This window comes from Gorilla gorilla, chromosome 9 (assembly GCF_029281585.2).
Source record: "Gorilla gorilla gorilla isolate KB3781 chromosome 9, NHGRI_mGorGor1-v2.1_pri, whole genome shotgun sequence".
NCBI lineage: Eukaryota > Metazoa > Chordata > Mammalia > Primates > Hominidae > Gorilla > Gorilla gorilla.
In genome coordinates this window covers 26746400-26767879 of record NC_073233.2, presented here as the reverse complement: position 1 = coordinate 26767879, position 21480 = coordinate 26746400, and the positions used below count along the sequence as shown (strand labels likewise).

General features: G+C 42.5%; 1 protein-coding gene across 6 annotated transcripts; it reads right to left on the bottom strand.

Moving 5' to 3' along the window:
• Positions 1 to 819: 819 nt before the first annotated feature.
• Positions 820 to 20942, bottom strand: HTATIP2 (HIV-1 Tat interactive protein 2). 6 transcript variants are annotated; one of them, XM_031016227.3, is made up of 6 exons: positions 20873 to 20942; positions 20196 to 20391; positions 17338 to 17445; positions 7891 to 8028; positions 2363 to 2424; positions 820 to 1620 (listed from the first exon to the last, which is right to left on the bottom strand). In XM_031016227.3, the coding sequence occupies exons 2-6, from the start codon at positions 20388 to 20390 to the stop codon at positions 1395 to 1397; spliced, it is 729 nt and encodes a 242-aa protein (XP_030872087.1). In that variant the 5' UTR covers position 20391; positions 20873 to 20942; the 3' UTR covers positions 820 to 1394. The 6 variants fall into 6 exon arrangements, with proteins under 6 accessions (XP_030872087.1, XP_055212576.1, XP_018893000.2 ...); XM_055356601.2 differs by having other exon boundaries at positions 20196 to 20475; positions 20873 to 20932; XM_019037455.4 differs by having other exon boundaries at positions 20717 to 20931.
• Between the last annotated feature and the right edge of the window lie 538 nt (positions 20943 to 21480).

The following is a 21480-nucleotide window of genomic DNA, read 5'->3' as shown; positions in this document are numbered from 1 at the left end:
AAAATATGCCTCTTTTTTGGGTGACTGACACTGGGAATGTCTTCTCCCTTCTAAGGAAACACACTCCAAATTAAGGAGAATGGCCTTTATCCTCCAGTGTATACTGAAGCTTGAAATGTACTTGGCATACAGTAGGCCTTGGAAGAATTGACTGAGTCACTCGAATCACTTTGCTTCCCTGGTGCAGACGTTAAGACAAGTTACATTAACATCTTTTGTTCCATGATGGAAATTAGCAATGTATGTTCCTCTTGGCTTTGACCCTTCCTTCTGCATCTTCCTTTGCCTTAATTTTTAAAGTGCAGCAGCATGAGCACTTTAAAGTTTGGTGGCATAGAATTTTACTGGCTATGTGAACGTTTAGTGATTAATCACTAGAACAAAGGAGAAACCCAAATATTTCGATTTTGTTCATCCACAACATGTAGTAACAATCAACTGGAACTACCTGGAAATATACGGGAACAGAGTGCTCTTGCAGGGTGCTTAAAAACACGATCTATGAGATCTATGGGATCAGGCAGACCTGGGTTAGAATCCTGACTCTGCCATTTCTTTGCTTCAGTTCTTCAGATTTGGACTCTTGAGCAAGGCACTTAACCACAGTGAGCCTCATTTCCCCATCTAAGACATGAAGATCATGATAGTATCACTTTATAAGGATCGTTTATAAGAGAGTTAAAGCACAGATAACACATGTAAAGACTGGTACTTAGCAAGCATTTGGTAAATATTAGCTGCTATTATATCACCCCATAGGCTGAAATGCTGCATATCACACTACATGGGCATTTTCAAGCAATCTAAGAGGCACCCAGGAGTTGTCCATTCATCTTTATTCCTTTATTTAATCCTCCCCATGTATTATATAAGCTTAGGTATATAACTTCTATTACATAAAGAAGTAGTAAAGGCACAATGTTTACTTACACAATTACATGTAGTGAATTAGCACTTTTGTAACTCAGAGACATGAATGTCAACAATTTTAGAGCAGAGCTCATTTGCACGGTCATAAGGTTTTCATGGCTGCTGTGACTCTGCAGACAAGCATTTCAAAGCAGGCCCCCTAACCAGTGGCATCAGAACCAGTGGCATCAGGGGAAGTATAAACAAAGAATATTACAGATTATTGTGCCCACACCCCAGAAATTTTGATTCAAGTTTGAGATAGGGCTGACAAATCTTTATTTTTCCAAAGCTCCCTGAGTGATCTATATGTATAACCAGGTTCTGAACCACTGATGCAGAGCACCATCATTTCTTGATTGGAATGGATGCCTGAGGATAGTAAAACAACAAAGTTAAAACATGCTGACTTTTTTTAGACCCTGAAATTACCGATTTGGTGATGGGTGTTAAGGTTGACAATAAAAACCATTTCTCCAGTGTGGTCATGGCTTGAGAGAGCCATGCGCTTTCCCCAGGTCATGGATGGCCTTGTTCTCCAGCAGTTCCATCTGCTTGTCTCTTGGTCTCACCACATTGTTCAGCATTGCTCTAACCACGGTCACCACAGGCACAGAATGCCCACTGGCCCAAGATTCTGGTAAGGAGCCAAAGAACTTTCTAACCAACCATTCACCTGGGCGAGATTCTTGCCTATCACATAACAGAACTCTAAAATAAAAGAAAGAAAGAAAGAAAGAAAAGCAGAGGAAGAGGTGGTAAATTGCACTGAGACCACAGTGGGCATTACGGACAAAACTGTGTCCCCTCAATATTCTAATGTTGAAGCCCTAATCCCCAAGGTGCCTATATTTGAAGATAAGGCATTAAGGGAAGTAATTAAGTTTAATGAGGTCTTAAGGATGGAACAGGACTAGTGTGATGGGACTGGGGTCCTCATAAGAAGAAGAGACATCAGAGGTCTCTCTCTCTCTCTGCATACACAAAGAAGAAAGGCCATATGAGGACACTGCCAGAAGGTGGTCTGTCTGCCAGCCAGGAAAAGAGGCCTCACCAGACACCAACCCTGAGGGCACCTTGATCTTGGACTTCCAATCTCCAGACTGCGTGAAAAAAAATTTCTGTTGTTTAAGACACCCAATCTGTGTTGTATTCTGTTATGGCAACCCAAGCAGACTAATACAGTAGATGTAAGATTTTATTTGGCACATGAAGAGGATTTAAGAAGGCAGCAAATGCTGTCCAGGAAGTTCCAGACTATTCTGAAGCAGGCCCCACCATCTACTCTTTCTTTCTAAGCAAAAAGGTGTGTCCTTCAGAGAAGCAATCTACCTCTAGCCAATGTCTTTCATATCTTAGATATTTCAGCTGTCAGCCTTTCCAAATGAAAAATTAGTATCTAGGGATTAACCAACAGTGGCATACTCTCATTCAGTATAAATATTATACTTACCCAGGCCTAAATACAGAGTAACGATCAAATTTTAATTCTTCAACCTTGGCTTCTACTTCTCCCTATTAAGAAAAAACACATTTTCAGTATTTAATCGCGACCAGCTCACTTGTGTGAAGTTTAAGAGAGAATAATTTGTGGTTTTGAGATAATATGCTTTTGCAGATCTCAATACTCAAAATATCCTTATCTAGAATTTTAGGTTCCAAGGAGTCTGGGAAATTAAGGAAGAGATCATTTAATCCTGATGTGTAGTCTTGCATTTAAAAGATCCACTAAATGAGTGAATGGCTGCATAGTCAGTCCTCTCACTTTATTGATATTAAAACAGATTCAGAGAGGGTAAGTCATATGTTAGTACAATCATAAAAGAATATCCTCTATTTAGTCCAGAATTCATGTTGCATGCTAGCAGACACTAACGTTTTTTTGGTTTATAGGTAGTTCCAGTGGGTCAGAAGACCATAGACCCACTATATTACTCACTTCTTAAACCTCACAAAATTTTAAGACAGATTACATCTAGATGATGCTTTAAATCTAATTTGTTAAATAAAGGATGCATTTTCATGGCAGGCATCTCTGGAAACAAAATGCCTGAGGAGCTCAGCCCACAGGCACTTCCAAAGGCCTGTGAACTACCACACGGTCATGCACGCCTCCTTCTTGGCCTGTGTGTACCACTCAGTTGGCACTTAACCTGTCTCATCACAGACATTTAAGTAGCTATTTTAAAATATCTTTTTCTTTTTAAAAATTTTTTAATTTTAATTATTTATTTATTTATGTATTTTTTGTGTGTGATAGAGTCTCACCATGTCACCTAGGCTGGAGTGCAAGGGCATGATCTTGGCTCACTGCAACTTCCACCTCCCAGGTTCAAGCAATTCTCCTGCCTCAGCCTCCCAAGTAGCTGGGACTACAGGCATCTGCCATTATGCCTGGCTAATTTTTGTATTTTTAGTAGTGATGGGGTTGTCACCATGTTGACCAGGCTGGTCTCGAACTCCTGACCTCAAGTGATCTACCCGCCTCAGCTTCCCAAAGTGCTGGGATTACAGGCGAGAGCCACCGTGCTTGGCCGTTCTTTTTTTTAATAGGTGGTTTTTAGTATATACACAGAACTCTGTAACCTTCATCACGATCTAAGTTTTAAAATATTTCATCACCCTGAAAAGAAATCCCGTATCATTAGCAGTCACTCCTCGTACCCTACCCTCTGGGGACCTAGTCAACCACTAATCTACCTTCTATCTCTATAGATTTGCCTATTCTGGACATTTCATATAAATGGAATCATATAATTTGTGGTCTTTTGTGACTGTCTCCTCACACTTAGCATAATATTTTCAAGGTTCACCCATGTTGTAGTATGTATCATTTCTTTTTATAGCTGAATAATATTCTATTGCATGAATATATCACATTTTATTCATCTATTCATCAGTCGATGGCTATCTAGGTTGTTCCCACTCTTTGGCCATTATAAATAATGCTGCTATGAACAGTCATACACGATATTTTATGTGTATACACATTTCTTAGCTTTTTTTTTTTTTTTTTTTTTTGAGATGGAGTCTCACTCTGTCACCCAGGCTGGAGTGCAGTGGCGCAATCTCAGTTCACTGCAAGCTCCGCCTCCTGGGTTCATGCCATTCTCCTGCCTCAGCCTCCCGAGCAGCTGGGACTACAGGCACCCGCCATCACGCCCGGCTAATTTTTTGTATTTTTAGTAGAGATGGGGTTTCACCGTGTTAGCCAGGATGGTCTCAATCTCCTGACCTCGTGATCCGCCTGCCTTGGCCTCCCAAAGGGCTGGGATTACAGGCGTGAGCCACCGCGCCCGGCCCATTTCTTAGCTTTTTAAAAGATTTGTTTTGTCTCTATTAGCAGTGTGCATAAAAGAGATACCATAGCAGGCTGAGACTGCTATCCTTAGAAAGGCCTGTTGCAAGTTTGGCCCCTGGCTTGTGCTTGCAAACTTGGATTTTCGGTGTGTTCTCACCATTCCCTATCTGATAAGGGTCATGTACTATGCCTAAACTGTCTGTACAAACAATGTGGTTTATGCTGAAAACTTGCCTTTCTTCTGGAGGGCTGCAATTTTGCTAGGCCAATGTGCCTATGTAACTGGCTCCCATAAAAACCCTGCATTCCTAGGCTCAGATGAGTTTCTCTGGCAGAAAACGTTCATCGCTGGAGACATTAAGTACATCCTGTGCAAGCTCTATGGGGAGAGGCCTCTTGGAAGCTTGTACCTACTTTCCTCCAGACTTCATCCGACACACCTCTTCCCTTTGCTGATTTTGCTCTATATCCTTTCAATGCGATAAGTTGTAGCTGTGAGTATGACTATATGCTGAGTCCTATGAAACCTTCTAGTGAATTACCAAACTTGGGGGTGTCTTTGAGGATCCCTCAATACAAGCAGATTATAAACTCCTTGAGGTCAAGGATGATACCCAATAATAAAATGTCACATGTCTGGAAAGTATACCTTCACCCTGAACAGATGAGGAAACCAAAGCTTATAAACCCTGAGAACAGAGGACATGAGGCCCATCCAGTACTCTGGGCTCCACATCCTGACACGTCTCCCCACAGCACCAGCAGAATGCCCATAAAGCACATGATTGATCCAAGCCCCCAGAGCTGGCCCACCATGAATGAATGCAATTGAAACTTCATTGAGTAGGATAAATGTTCCTAAACAATAAAGGAGTTTCTAAAATTGGGTGGGTCGGGGGAGTTCATACACACATGGAGGCTGAGAAAATAAGCAATAAATACTAGGAATGTTACACACAGTAGCTGAAGGATTATTTTGGAAAGATAATCTTTCCAAATTGTAAAAGCAATTATATATTGTTCAGCGTCATTCTGGGTTGGATCATTTGGTTGTCATTTCTGTCCTTTATTAATCTAATTCATAATCCCAGGCTGCAGGTAATGCAGGCCAATTGCAGTGAAATCAGAGGTGTCTTTCCGTTGTATTGGCCTTAATATTTGCTGAGGCTCTGTCACGGTCCAATCTCTGCTGGGTCCCTTTTGCATGTATTAGTGACAAAGGCTATTCATTACTTAAGAGCTAGTGGCATAGGCCTTGGAATCAGCCTGGGTTCAAGCTCTAGCTTTGCCGCTTAACAGCTGGTGTTTTTTGTTGTTGTTGTTTGTTTTGTTTTGTCTTGTTTTTGAGACAGAGTCTCACTCTGTCCCCATGCTGGAGTGCAGTGATGTGATCTCGGCTCACTGCAGCCTCTGCCTCCTGGGTTCATGCAATTCTCCTGCCTCAGCCTCCCGAGTAGCTGGGATTACAGGCATACACCACTGTGCCAGTTAATTTTTGTATTTTTAGTACAGACAGGGTTTTGCCACGTTTCCCAGGCTGGTTTCAAACTCCCAGCCTCAAGTGATCTTCCCACCTCGGCCTCCCAAAGTGCTAGAATTACAGGCGTGAGCCACCGTGCCCAGCCAACAGCTGGTGGTCTTAATATCACAGTACCTGTTTCCACACAAATGCACATAAAAGCCCTCAGAATACTGCCTGGCTCATTTAGTGTTAGCTATTATTTTAAAAATCTGGTTAAATCATTATTATAACCCAGTGAGTCAGTAGTAATGCCTTTATCTTTAACAATGAGGAAATATCTTATGTATATTTTCTTTCCTAAAAGGTATAAATGTTGATCTTGCTAATGAGAGCAAAAATCCTATTTGATAACCTTTCTCAGAACCCACATGTGTCAGTGTTTTGAAAAACAAGTTGGGCCTGGTCCCTCATGCCTGTAGTCCCAGCTACTCAGGAGGTTGATGCTGGAGATTGCTTGAGCCCAGGAATCTGAGGTTGTAGTGAGCTGTGACCGCACCACTGCACTTCAACCTGGGTGACAGAGCAAGACTTTGACTCTAAAAAAAAAGAAAAACAGATTTTTTCCTTTTAAGAATTGTTCTAAACTCTGACAATTAAGTGGAAACTTTTCCATTCTTCATGTAATTTCATTGGTGGCTCACTGATCTTCATCTGGTTCAAAATACTATTTTAGGATAGGTGAGATATGGCTCAGCTATAAGCCATGTGAAAAAAATCTGGAAATTTTTATTATTACAGGCTGATCATGAGCCAACAACATAATAAGGATGTTTGGTAAAATAGTAACAATCTTATATCTTATTTTTTTAAAAAAGCATAGTGTTCGGAGCATGAATAGTACTCCCAGTGCAGTTCCAGTATAATATCACTGCAAAGTTCACCCTTAGCAAAGTGATGCAGTCATGAAGGAGCTAGACGCAGGAACCCATAAAGAATGGTGCAAGGACTTAAAGGTGTTATGCCTGGGAAACATACAATTAAGGGGGCCATAATCTCCAAATGTCTTAAAAACTACAATGCAAAAGAAAGACTGGACGTATTTTTGTTATTTTAAAAGGCAGAACTGATAACAATTTGTATTTACATAACAATAAATTTCACTTCAAGGTAAAGACTTTTGGACAAGTAGATCTGACCCAAAATAGAAAAAGTTGGCTAATGAGATAGTAATCTCTGTAGTGCTGGAGATATTTAAGCAGAAGCGAGATGAACTTCTGTAAAAGGACTTCACATAGGAAAAGTCTACGGCTGAATGACCTCTGTGGCTCTGCTGCTTAAACTGTGGGCACCTGGGGTGCAAAGGGAGGCACACAAAGACAAAGCCATGCCTATCTTCCAACAGCATCAATTTAACTGAAAGGTAAGTTAATAGAAACCTTTTAAATTAAAATAAACAGGGATATGTATAGTACTAAGAATAGCAAAATGTGCATAAATTTTTAAAAGATAAAACGTAAGACTTTTAAGAAAGTTGAGGCCAGACGCAGTGGCTCACACCTGTAATCCCAGCACTTTGGGAGGCTGAGATGGGCTGATCATTTGAACTCAGGAGTTTGAGACCAGCCTGGGCAACATGGCAAAACCCCATCTCTACCAAAAATACAAAAATTAGCCAGGCATGGTGGCTCATGCCTCTAGTCCCAGTTACTTGGCGGGGCAGAGGCTGCAGCGAGCCAAGATCATGCCACTGCACTCCAGCCTGGGAACCTGTCTCAAAAAAAAAAAAAAGAAGAAGAAGAAAAAAAAGAAAAGAAAGTTGAGTCTGTAACTAGAATACTGCTTCAGGATAGATTTCTCCAAATCTCTACACAAATAAAAGCTCTTCTTTCCGCTCAGTCATTAGGGAAACTGATGGAAAAGTTTAAGAATCACTGCCTCCAAGTCTCTTCCAATGCTAAGTTGCCATGCTGACAGTCAAGGCTGGAGATGCCATATCTCATTCCATTTGTTGCTGGATAATTAATAGAGAGGAAGACATTGGAAATTACCTTTCAAATCATTCCTGTTTACTAAATATATTCCTGCAGTCCCATAGCCATACAAATGCATAATATGATGCATTTGATGGTTTTTGTATTATATAATATTTTATATTCTTTAGTACTGCCAAATAGCTAGGGTTCTCCAAAGTGTATGAAAAACAGAAACTTGCACAAACCTTAACTTGTAGATATAAAAATTTGCTTGATTTATCAGCTCCTTTAGAGGATAGCAAGTTGAAATGTTTGCACCCTCCAGCTTTTGCCAGCTCTGCAGACTTCAGCACATAATCTCGGTCAACACGAACAAATCCCTCCTAAGGGGGAAAAGGACATGAGTTATTTCCAAAAAGCAGCAAGTTCATCTTAAAGATTACTACTTGGCTTGGGTAGCAGGCTGGGAGGCCTGGAAGGATGGAGATCTAAATAAAATGTGTCCAGGCAATACATGAAAGTCAGGCTTAGACCCTGGGAAAGGCTCCAGGTCTGGTCCTCTGGATAGACATACCAGCTTTAGCAGCAAGGCTGGACTGCAATAAGGAAACAAGGACAATGACATTGAAACACAGACACCAAACAAATCTGCAAAGAACAAAGGGAACAGTAAGATCAGGCTGAGAAACTACTTTTAAGCCAGACTTTTTTTTTTTTTTGTCTTAATAACTTCACAACTTTACACTCCTGTTTTCTGTGTCAATTCTAATGTGGTAGGGTCTCCGAGTATGGGTGAGGACACTCCCCAGGCACTAAGAGAACAAAGTCTATTTATACATTCCCAATTTTTGTGTATGCTTTACAATGTACCTCACACATTAGTAAATAAGGCATCCTCAAACGTTTTTATTAATGGGTCTCTAATCAAAAGTGTTTGGAGACACCCAATCTAGATTCAGTCCAGTGAGGGCGGTGGCTGGGTCTTTTTTCTTAATTCATCTCTCAGCATCAGCACATGTCCAGCATATGGTAGATGCTCCAAAAATGAATGAACAAAACTCCAATGAAAGCAGAGAAAAGGTAAATCCAGTCAGAAACAAACAGAATTAAGTGGCAATAAAAGGGGGAGGGAAGAGAATGGCACAAATAACAGAATATAGACTCACTTCCAGGGCCTAACTGAAAAGCATGCACCTTTACCCAGAAAAGGGAATTCCAAGGAGTAACAGTCTCTTGAGACCACCATAAATTCTGGCATCTTCAAACCCAAGACGGCTGAAGACAAGTCTAAAGTCTATTGAAGCTGAACTTTATAGGTAGTCACAATTACAGAATGAGGTCTTAGAGTAGCAGGAATTCCAAATCTGAAGACTGGACTACTGCCCCAGTGATTGATTGATTGAGACAGTCTTGCTCTGTTGCCCAGGCTGGAGGGCAGTGGCGTGGTCTCCACTCACCACAACCTCTGCCTCCTGAGTTCAAGTGATTCTCCTGCCTCAGCCTCCCAAGTAGCTGGGATTATAGACACACGCCACCATGTCTGGCTAATTTTTGTATTTTAGTAGAGACAGGGTTTCACCACGTTAGCCAGGCTGGTCTTGAACTCCTGACCTCAGATGACCCACCCACCTTGGCCTTCCAAAGTGCTAGGATTACAGGTGTGAGCCACCGCGCCCGGCCTGATTTTTTTTTTAATTAAAAAATTTGCTCTGCAGTAGTTACTGATTCTAAATGTTCTATTTGGTAGGGTGATGTGTATCTTTCACAGAATGTTAGAAGGTACCTTAGGAAATATCACATCCAGTCCCCTCATGATATAGACAGGAACCAAGGTCCAGTGGGCGGGTGAACTGTTAGCTGGGAAGTGGGAGAGCCGAGAGCAGAGTGCAGATTCTGGACTCTGAGCAGTGCTCTTTTCACTGTACCCATGTTCCTTTTTTATCCCCCATCCTCTCTCGCTAATGAAAATGACTAATCCGTGATTGTGGTGGGCAGAATAATGGTCCCTCAAAGATGCCCACGTCCTAATCTTTGTGAATATGTCATGTTACATGACAAGGGGGAATTCCATCACAGATGGTATTTAGGCAGAAGCAAGATGAATCATGCTAAAACAACAACAACAAAAAAACTGAATTTATTTCACTAGTCAACTGTGTCATTTTGTTGTAACAAACACATTATTAAAATCAGAGTTCTAGTGAACTGGCATGAGGGGAAGAAATAGATGTGGAAGGGAAATTCAGTGTTTTAGAAATTCAGTGTTTAGAATTAGGGTGCTAATCAGCTGGCCTTGAAACAGAGAGATTACTTTGAATTATCCATGTGGGCCTAATGTAATCACAAGGGCCCTTAAAAGTAAAAGAACCAGGCAGAAGAGCAGGCTGGAGTAATGCAACCTAAGAAGGGCTCAGCTACCACACTGCTGGCCTTAAGGATGGGAAGGGGACCACAGGCCAAGGAATGGGGGTGGCCTCTAGAAGCTGAAAAACGTATGGAAATGGTTTCTGTCCTACAGCCTCCCAGAAAGGAATGCAGCTCTGTCAACACCTTGATTTTATCTCAGGGAAACCCGTGTCAGACTTCTAAGATGATAAATTTGTGTTGTCTTAAGCTGCTAAATTTGAGGAATTTATTAAAGCAGCAATAGGAAACTAATACAGAATTCAATTTTAAAACAATACGCCCGTGCAGATTTTTTAACTTTGTATGGAAGTGTATCATAAAAGTAAACATAAGTATAGAGCTCAATAAATTTTCATAAACTGAACATGCTCTGCCACCAGTTCCAAGATCAAGCAATAGAACATTACCATTACCGTAAAAGCCTTCCTCATCCTCCTTTCCCATCACTCACAAGTACATTTTTAACTATATCCACCACCTGGAGGACAGTGTTATTTTTCTGCCTTACTTTTTCTACCTTAGTTTATGGGTAATATAAACTTACCTCTTTACTCACGAGTCATCACCATCTCCTTTTGTATACTTTTTGTTGTACACTTTGACACTCAATCCTGAACGGACTTGCCAAGCTGTCTATATACTGACTCAAATTCATGCAGTTGCTTTTAAAATCAGTGTAAAGCAAACCAATTTTAGTACTCAGCACATCCTGAGAGAAGTGATTACCCTCAGAGCCATTCTCCAAAAGGAGACTTTAGATGTGCTCAAAGTGTGCCAAGAGAAACAGCCCAAAACTACATAGAAAAATTCTAAAACACTAAATTTTTCTTCCACATCTGTTTCTTCCCCTCATGCCAGTTCAGCAGAACTCTGATTTTAATGACAGGTTAGTTATTCACAACAAAATGACACAGTTGACTAGTGAAATAAATTCAGTTTTTTTTTTGTTGTTGTTGTTGTTTTAGCAAGATTGATTGGAAGGATTATTATAGTCGTCTGTTAAAATACTTTTTCTTTCATCCGTTTCTTTAAAAATAAGGGAAAGATTCAGCCAATCACAAGTCTCCTGACCGACGCTGTCTCTCTCACTTAATCCAGAGCCAGTAAAAGGATAATTTGATTAAACTGAGACCCTAATTTATTTGGCTTTAGTTCTGGATCAACCTCTCCTTAATAGAGTGCTGTCGTCTCCAATTGTTTGATGAAAATTAAAGTGACATAAATACCATGGGACTTTTTCAATCTGATTAGTCAGCTAAGGCACATCAATACCACCCCAGCCATCAGACTTTGGCGTCCTTCCTTTCACCCGCCTCGCTAACAACTGACAACCGCTCCTTGAAGGACGAGCACCCACGCTGCTGCAGAGACCCCCACACTTAGCCCATCATCCCTGCTCAATGGGGCCTGTTGACAAGGTGCCCATACCTTTCTCCATTGCTGTTCTCTGGACAAAGCTAAATATTGTTTTATTAGCAATCAATGGCTGTTAATCCAAAACGATTTCACAAATCCTCTGAGCCTTCAAGCTCATTATAAATACGCGTTTTTCCAAGCCCACTAAATTTTGAATTTCACTTCCGTCACCCTGATGGCGTGGCCTTTTAGCTGGTGAATGAAACTCAAAAGCAAAAGGGTCAACAGCTTTCAAAGACTTAAAAATCAAACCAAAGCATGGGTCCTGATGACTGACTAGGAGGTATCACACACCAATTTTCTCTGGAGTGAGGAAGATTCTATTTACAGATGAAAGGAGCAATCTCGAAAATCTTATTCATGCCCTTTGTTGTTCTCCAATAGCTCGATTAAAAAGACAACAGAAAAACTAACTAAAGCAAGCTATTTCATATCTCAGAAACACAATTTTCAGAAAAACTGTACTTAGTTTCCCTAACCATGTGGACAGACATCTCTTCTGAGAGTATTAAGTCCACATGTCATTCTGTCTTTATGATTCCATAGCCAATGTGTCCTGCTCTAAGCTAGGAATCTGAGTCCCTTCTAGAAAAAGGAATTAATTAAATAAGTTCCCACTATAAAGTCCTTTCCCAGCACCCTCTCAAAAAGAATAAACACAGTATACTACACTCAGTAGAGATATCCTCATAGGCTCCACAACATCAAAGGCAACAAATTCTCCAACGACTCTGAAGTCTTACTAAAATCCAAAGCTACTAAGTATTTCTTCTAATCTTCTTTACCAGTGCCTGAAAACTAAAAACAACATTCTGGCTTCAGAACAACTCATCCTAGCAAGGTATAGTATTTCAGTGCTGACTGATAGGACAAGTTAGCACATCTAAACGACTCAAGAAGGTCATGGGGTCAGGCACGGTGGTCTGTGGTCCCAGCTACTCAGGAGGCTGAAGCAGGAAGATCGCTTGATCCCAGGAATTTGAGTCTAGCCTTGGCAACACAGTGAGACCCTGTCTCTAAAAAATTAATTAATTTATAAAAAAGTAAATCATGGGGATCTTTTTCCAAGAAGGGTGGGTCTATCATTCTGTAAAGGTCCCACTCAGCCCTATTTCTGCTTCAGGTTCTTTCTCCTTCACTCCCTTTCAATCCAACCCTATAAATTAGACCAGAAAACAAAGATGCTGACAAACACCAAATGGTATAATCTGAGGCACCTTTTGTTTGTGTCCTGGAGGGCATCTCCATATTTGATGTTCAATGGTAGGGGAAAGATCTTGGTTAGAGAAGGAGTTCTGGATAGATAAATAAAATCAAGCAGATACTGAGGATTCCTGGGTCAATCTATATGTTCCTGAAAAAGTTTTCCAATTAGATATTCTTTCTTCTGTGTTTCATAGAGTCAAAGAATTTTTCAGGCCGGGTGCGATGGCTCATGGTAATCCCAGCACTTTGGGAGGCCGAGGCAAGCAGATCACTTGAACCCAGGAGTTCAAGACCAGCCTGGGTGGGAAGCATGGCAAAACCCTGTCTCTACAAAAAAAAAAATACAAAAATTAGCCAGCCATGGTGGCGCATGCCTGTGGTCCCAGCTACTTGGGAGGCTGAGGTGGGAGGATTACTTGAGCTGGGTAGGTGGAGGCTGCAGTGACCGAAATCGCACTCCTGCAGTGAGCTGAAATCACACAACTGCACTCCAGCCTGGGCAATGGAATGAGACTCTGTCTCAAAAAAACAGAAAAATGTTTAAGAATTTTGCAGTAGGAAGGTGGGTTCACTGGTCACCTCCTTCTGACAGACAAGGAGGCAGTGGCCTCCAAAAGCTAACCAGCAAACTCCAGGCTCCATAGCTACTTGGCAACCAAACAGGGCCTGTGATCTGGGTCCCTTGAACCAGCTAGGACCTCGCCACTTCACAAGCCCCCTCCTAGACATCAAATAAAACAACAGAGATTAGAACAAGGGTGGGCAAACTTTTCCTGTAAAGGATCAGACAGTAACTATTTTTAGCTTTGCAGGCCTCTGTTGCAACTATATAGCTCTACCATTATGTTAATAGCACAAAAGCAGCCACAGATAATACATAAAGTAATGAGCATGGCTGTGTCCCAATACCACTTTATGTATAAAGACTAAAATTTGAAGTTTTTATATTTTCACATGGTATGACATTATTCTTTTGAATTTTTTAACCATTTAACAATATAGGCCGGGTGCGGTGGCTCACGCCTGTAATCCCAGCACTTTGGGAGGCCAAGACGGGCAGATCACGAGGTCAGGAGATCGAGACCATCCTGGCTAACATGGTAAAACTCCATCTCTACTAAAAATACAAAAAAATTAGCTGGGCATGGTGGTGGGCGCCTGTAGTCCCAGCTACTTGGGAGGCTGAGGCAGGAGAATGGTGTGAACCCGGGAGGCGGAGCTTGCAGTGAGCCGAGATTGCACCACTGTGCTCTAGCCTGGGCAGCTGAGCGAGACTCCATCTCAAAAAATATATATATATATAAAGACATTCTTAGCTCACAGGCTGTACAAAAACAGGTGGCAGGCTGTATTGTAAACCTTTGAATTAGAAGAGCAGATCATTAGAATCAGAAGCCATAAGATTCTAATGAGATGGGCCATGAGATGCCTAATAAATGTCACAGTGGCCACACTAATCACATTAATGACATCATCCACTCAACAGAAAACAAGAACCTGGACTTCTGGAGCCTACTACTACCAGGTGAGGAAACAAATGAAAAGGTGAAACCACATCGAACCACCTTGAATTCACTAATCAAATCCCTCTTTTGATACAAATAAGGGGAAATGAACTATTCTCACTGGCATCTCTAAGTTTTTGTGCTTCACTCCAGGACAATACAGATCTGGTTTTCAAAGGCTATTTCGATCTTCACTAGCAAACAAGTTACTCACTAAAGCAAGGCAAAGGTTATCCAGGACCACAGTACCCAGAAAACCAGCAAGTGAGGAGAATTAATACACCCCAATGCCTCTTGAAAGTAGGTTCAACAAGAAGGACAGGGTTGACTGCATCAGGATCTCCCAAGGAGCCTGCTAAAAATACAGATTCCAAGCTTCCAAATTCAGAGATTCTGATGCAGTAGATCTGGATCAGGGCCAAGTCAGGGAGCCAGTGCATTGACTGAACAACTATGTTCTGTGAATATGAAAAGGAAGATTAGCATCTACCCAGCTACTGCTAAAGGAAATAGTCTTCCAAACAGCTGAGGAAAGCTAATAGACCTTTTCCTAGAACCAGTGTCAATAGAAACCTGAGTAGACTGAATTTTGTGGGTTGGATTACATCCCCCCAAAATGCGTATGTTGAACTCCTAACCCCCATTACCTCAGAATATGACCTTATTTGGAAATAAGTTCATTGCAGATGTAATTAGTTGAGATCATACTAAATAGGGTGGTCCCTAATCCAGTATGACTAGTGGTCTTATAAAAAGGGGAAATGGGGACATAGGCACAGGTATTCAGGGAAAATACCACGTAAAGAGACACAAAGAGAAGGCTGCCATCTACAAGACAAGGAGAGAGCCTTGAAACTCAAGGGCTCAGCCTCAGAGCACTGACCAGCCTGCTGAGACCTGGATCTCAGACTTCTAGCCTCCAGAACTGTGAGACAATACGTTTCTGTTGTTCAAGCTACTTGGGTCATGGCAGCCCTAGCAAACTAATACACTGAACATCACAGGGAAATAAGCCACCTACTCAGAGGATCTCAATACTGAGACAAAAACGCTGAATTTCTTGAAGTTTCTCTGCTGGAAACACAGACTGCTAAGGCAATATATGAGGTGTTCCAGTTACAAAATCCCTAGTGAAGCGTACTAGTTTTGCCACTAGCTTTGTAGTACTCATGTGATAAACCACCCAACGAACTTTTTTCTACAGAGAGGGCTGCTGACCCAGAACACCAGCTGGGATAAGCTTGGAAATCCACAACCCCCACTTAACACACTATCGTTACTTAGCCACATATGAACTGTCACCTCTTTCACATTGGCTAAAGTTATCAACCTCCCAACTTTATATTGTACACAGCCCAAATTAGTTTTTTTTTTAAAGCCCCCAAAACAAACAAAACACTTTTCTGGTATAAGTGTCAGCTTGCTTTCCACCACTAACCTCTTAAATCATTTAAGTCCTAATTCATTTCTAAGCTAGGTGAATAGTCTAGGCTCATTAGTCTATTCTTGCTTACTAGTTAATTCCTTTTATCTTTCCAAACTGATTTTAAAGGAGAACAAAAGGTATTGAATAGCCTGAGAGGTGAAGAACCAACCCCATTAAAAAAGAAAATTCTGGATAGTGAAGACACACAATTCCTCTGATTAAAATTGCATTACCCAGTTTGAACACAAAAAGCAGTTTAGACTTTTCCCTGGCACACCCTATAATGAGATTTGCCTTATGTCATGAAAATCAACCCTTCTATGCCTAATGCAGCATTTTGTTTTGCTGACTCACCACCAAAACCAGGTTGGCACTTGAGACAAACCTGCAGTGTCCTGGAACAAAAGTTTTTCAATGCTTTTGGAGGGCACACCACTTGTGACTGTGCCTGGGACAGAAAAGACTGCACCCACTGTTAAGCAGGAACATGACCCTTTCTAGGAGAGATAATGTGCCAATTCCTGGGAAAGTCAAACTTCTCTATAATCCATAGTTCCCATCACAGAGCTCCAATCCCAGCTGTGTTCCAGGATAGATATGCAGAACTGCAGAAGGTACGGAAATACATCTTGATTGAAAGCATACATAGAATTACTCTTTGCATCACAAGGAGGCCCAGAGAAATACATCTGAATCTAACTACTCGGTTGGTATAAATGAATAGTTCTTCACTATATGCTCCCTTAATGATTCAGGTGAAGAGGTCTGGCTTATAAACCTAAGGAGAATTCCCATGGCAGAGTCATAGTCATATATATATATTTTTTTCTTTTTTCTTTTTTTCCTGGGATTACAGGCATGAACCACTGTGCCTGGGCTTTATTTATTTATTTACTTTTTTCACTTTCTTCTATTTATGTATTTATTATTAAATATTTTTAAATTTTACTTTAAGTTCTGGGATACATATGCAGAACGTGCAGGTTTTTTTCAGCTCCAGCATGTAAATTCTGCCAGAGGAATAAACTATAGTCAAAGTATAAATTAAATAAGATGTACCCGCATTAACATTTGCCCAGAATCCAGGTAGTAAACTCTGATTTCTAACTATGTAGTAAACTATGACTTCTGTACAGGAGCTGACTCAATTTAGAACACCATTAAAAAGAAAATAAAATGTGTGTTAAAAGACTTTTGCGTCAGTAAAGACTGAATCATTAGTGGGGTTGAATCATCGCTGAAGGCTGAGTCATCGCTGGAGGCTGGTTGAATCGTGCCTGTGTTCTGATGTTCTATTCCAGAAGTTTAAAGCTTGACATGAAAATAAGTTGAAGCAAATCACTCAAGTGAGACAGAACATTTCAAATTTCAAACATTTATTAAAGGGAAAAACAGCTGATTGTTAACAGCATAAACCAATTAGTTTTACTCAGACATCATGGTTTCCCTTAGTCAGGGGATGTAGTGATAGCGATAATCACAATAGGCAAAATCATGTAAATATTTACGACGTCTCCAGCACTGGGGCCTGAACTCAAGGATTACTTTGAAAGACGAACTTATCAGTACTACTAAAAGGATACCAAAGGTTAGTGCAGCATATAGAATCTTAAACAATAAAGGCTTATTCACATTTAAGCATTGCAACAGGCACAAAGAAAAAGAGTGAGCAAGAAAAGCATCCTTGATATTACTGGCCAGCAAAAAGGGAAAAGAGCATATGCCTTCCTTACCGCCCCAGCTTTCCCTCTGGTGGTACCCAGGCAACAGAATCCAACATCATGACCTTGAAAGGCAGAAGCGTAGTCATCCAACTTTTCAAAGTCCACCACTTCTTGATTCTAGGCAAGGACACAGTTGTATGTAGTTTCATGTTATTTAAACAACAGACCAAAAACCCCCTCTAGATTTAAAGACTAAGTTACAGAACATTACTGATAGGCCTGTCCACTTAACATCACATTTTACAAATTCCTTTTCTCCAACCAAAAAGCAATGAACCTCAATTGAAAATCAAGAACACACACATATGTCCACAGTCTAGATAACTGGACTAGCGGTGATCCAGATTTCTGAAGTCAGGTTCGATTATAATCTCTCTCTGGAAAAATAAAAGACCTGTGTGTAGCTTACCAGGAAGGAGACCACTGAGGTATGATGTGAGGGCAAGAGATGGCATTTGGCATCTTAAAGAAGACCTAGCTGCAAATCTTGGGCTTGCTACTCACTAGGCATGTAATTATGGGCAAATTATTCATCATACACTACAGCTTTTTTTTTTTTCAGCTGTAAAATGGGGGTGATAATCTTTCCTTCAGTCCAATCCATGAACCATTTGCATTATAATTAGTCAGGGAGTGCTTAATAAAAAGGCATATTCCTACATCCCACACCAATAGTTCTGAATCAGAATCTGCACTTTTAACAAGCACCCACCTTAATTCTCATGCACAAAGAAGTTTAAGAACCTCCATCTAACCTTATAAGTTTGCTGTATAACTTAAAAAAGAAAGCATGATAAATTCCTATCATCCAAGAACTCAGATAAAATGTTGGTTTCCATTCTTACCATCAACTCTGAAAAGAATTTTTCTGGCACTGCCTATGACACTAAAGAAAAATAGGGTTTCACTGTAATCCCAGCACTTTGGGAGGCTGAGGTGGGCGGATCACGAGGTCAGGAAATCGAGACCATCCTGGCTAACATGGTGAAACCCCGTCCCTACTAAAAATGCAAAAAAAAATTAGCCGGGTGTGGTGGTGGGCACCTGTAGTCGCAGCTACTTGGGAGGCTGAGGCAGGAGAATGGCGTGAACCCAGGAAGCGGAGCTTGCAGTGAGCTGAGATCGCGCCACTGCACTCCAGACTGGGCGACAGAGCAAGACTCCATCTCAAAAAAAAAAAAAAAGAAAAGAAAAGAAAAGAAGAAGAAAAATAGGGTTTCACAAAGTACCTAGTCAAACAGATGTGCCACCAAAACTCGACACTCAAAACACAGATTTCAATTTGTTTCTTTTCTTTTCTTTCTTTTTTTTTTTTTTTTTTTTTTTTGAGACAGAGTCCTGCTCTGTCACCCAGGCTGGAGTGCAGTGGCACAATTTCTGCTCACTGCAACCTCCATCTCCTGGGTTCAAGTGATTCTCGCACGTCCGCCTCCTGAGTAGCTGAGATTACAGGCATGCACCACCACACCCGGCTAATTTCTGTATTTTTAGTAGAGACAGGGTTTCACCATGTTGGCCAGGCTGGTCTGGAACTCTTGACCTCAAGAGATCCCCTGCCTCGGACTCCCAAAGCGCTGGGATTACAGGCATGAGCCACCATGCCCAGCCTTCAGTTTCAGCTTCTAATTACCATGAATATCTGACACAGCCCATAAAACCGGTGAGAACACATCTGCCTCAGCCTGAGGAAAGATGTCTGTTTTAAATAAACAAGTCCTGATGGACCAAAGGCATTCACACCATGACCTGAACACAGACCTGCGAGAATCAAGAACATTTATTTGCAAGATGGCTTGTTATTTGAAATGTTCTTCCTATGAAACCTGTGGGGCCAAATTCTGTAGCTGTGGTGTCTCGAGATCACACTATGTTAATTTGTGTTCACAGATAATTCCCTTTAAATAAAGAACAGAATCTCCAAGAAACTCAGGCTTCTGATATTTAGGGGGTCATGACAAGACAGAAGTCTGGTATGTCATTCCTATAATCATAAAAGTGTAACTTAGGCTGGGCGTGGTGGCTCATGCCTGTAATCGCAGCACTTTGGGAGGCTGAAGCGGGAGCATCATCTGAGGTCATGAGTTCGAGACCAGCCTGGCCAACATGGTGAAACCTTGTCTCTACTAAAAATACAAAAGTTAGCCAGGAGTGGTGACGCACGCCTGTAGTTCCAGTTACTCGGGAGGCTGAGGCAGAAGAATCGCTTGAACCTGAAAGGCAGAGGTTGCACTGAGCCGAGATCGTGCCACTGCACTCCAGCCTGGGGGACAGAGTGAGACTCCGTCTCAAAAACAAAACAAAACAAAACAAAAAAAAACCTTTAACTTAGAGTGAAGGGAATATCCGATTTACAGACACAAGCCTGGGAAGTCAGGCAGGGCAAATTCTTGTAAGTGAATAACCCCACCTTTCACTGCCACAGACCTTTCTCACTCTGCAAAGCAGTTTCAGAATCCCTGACAATATTAGTGTGAAGTGCGCAGGTTGACAAAATCAGCAAAGTGGCTGAGAAAATTCTCAAGGTCACCAGGGCTGCCTCTAGAAGACAGCTTGTATGAACCTGAAAACAGTGCTCTTCTGTCTCACCAGCCCCCACCCCCATTACAACCCAGACCCAGCTTTATAGGGTTGCAGATGGAGAGAAGGGCTTTGCCCAAGACCACACAATGAGCCGGAGGGAGGCACACCTGGGCTACAATCCAGGAGTCAGACTTCTGGGAGGGACTCTCACAGACCAATCTTGGCCAAGTTTTGACGGCCTCTCACTACCCCCACCACTGGCAGGGCAGTATTCAGCCTTTAGGCATGAAATATGTTCACCTCGCAGAATCCTGGGGGTCCATTTGAGTCCCAGCTGAAATACCCACCACATTTTTATAAGCTTCCTCGTCGAAGGTGAGCTTCCTCCGGCCAATGAGCGTGACTTTGGAAAACAGGCCCTGCTCCAGGATTTCCTTTAAGAGCACTCTGCCGGTTTCTCCGCTGGCGCCCAAAATAAAGACGGATTTATTCTGCATCCTGAAGTCTTCCCGAAGCTTCGACAGGGCTTCTGTTTCGGCCATGCTGGGGGAAATAACATCGACAGGTGCCGGTCTTAGGGTGTCAGGGGACTGCCCGTCCTTATCCCGAGGAACAAGGGCTGTTTATCTGTTAGGAAGGAGGCTATTATTCTCCGCAGTCCCGGCTCTGGGGAAAGTGCTGAGTCACGTGCGGGGCGCGGCTCCCCGGCCATCTCCCGCACCTGAGCCAGCAGACCCATGGGAAGGGGCCCGAGCTGGAGGGTGCGCCCAGGTGCCACAAGCTGCTGGCATCACTGGGCATCCCGCACGGTATCCCCGGCCCGGCCAGGAGACCTGGCCCAGCTCGGTCCCATACGCGGAGGGGTTACCTGGGGCCAGCCCCAGGGTCCTCACGACGCAGCAGGAGCAGGGCGGCCGCCAGAGCAGCCGCCGCCGCCGCGCTCAGCGCCGCAGGCCCGGCCATCAGAGCATCCCACCTTCCCTGGTCGGACCGGGGGGTTGGAGGCGACGGAGACAGCGCCTACCCGGCTCGGTCTTCCGGGTGGCCTCGCGGCGACGCTGCTTCGCCCCGCCCACAGGGGCGGGACCTGGGGACGAACTCCCGGCACCCTCACAGGCGCGGGGAAGGTGACCCCGAGAGCACGTGCGCGGAGCCGCGACCCTTCCTAAGTCTGGAATCTGCAAGACCCTCTTCCCGCGTTTTCCCTCACCTGCTGGGCTCAGCTCACCCAGGCGCCAGCTAGTAGACTTGCCAGACTTGATCTTCAATGGTCCCCCCAGCTGGAATGTCAATTGTATATTGGCCATCATCTCAAATTCACCAAGTCAAAAACTTAACCCTGCCTACCCAACCACCCCAAACAGGAATAAAACAAACCTATTCCTAGCCTCTCTTGAGTGTCACTGTCCCTACATACACATACACACACACACGCACACACACACACGCACACACACACCCACACCTCCTTCTACCCTGTCAAGTCACAAATCAGGATTCCTTTGATTCCTTTCTTTTCTAGCCTTTCCACACCACAGACTTATCAAGTCCTGTTATCCCATCTACCTTACAAATATTTCTCCCATGTAATTCAAGCTCTCATCATATCTCCCCAGAATAAATGGTCTTCCT

What these genes read in the sequence shown, in the direction of transcription:
- HTATIP2 (XM_019037455.4), bottom strand. Translation starts at nt 20,811, where the DNA reads ATGGCCGGGCCTGCGGCGCTGAGCGCGGCGGCGGCGGCTGCTCTGGCG. An exon ending in GACCCTGGGGCTGGCCCCAG is followed by an intron (nt 20,392 to 20,716) that starts GTAACCCCTCCG and finishes TATTTCCCCCAG; the next exon opens with CATGGCCGAAACAGAAGCCC. An exon ending in AGGAAGCTTATAAAAATGTG is followed by an intron (nt 17,446 to 20,195) that starts GTGGGTATTTCA and finishes GTCCTTGCCTAG; the next exon opens with AATCAAGAAGTGGTGGACTT.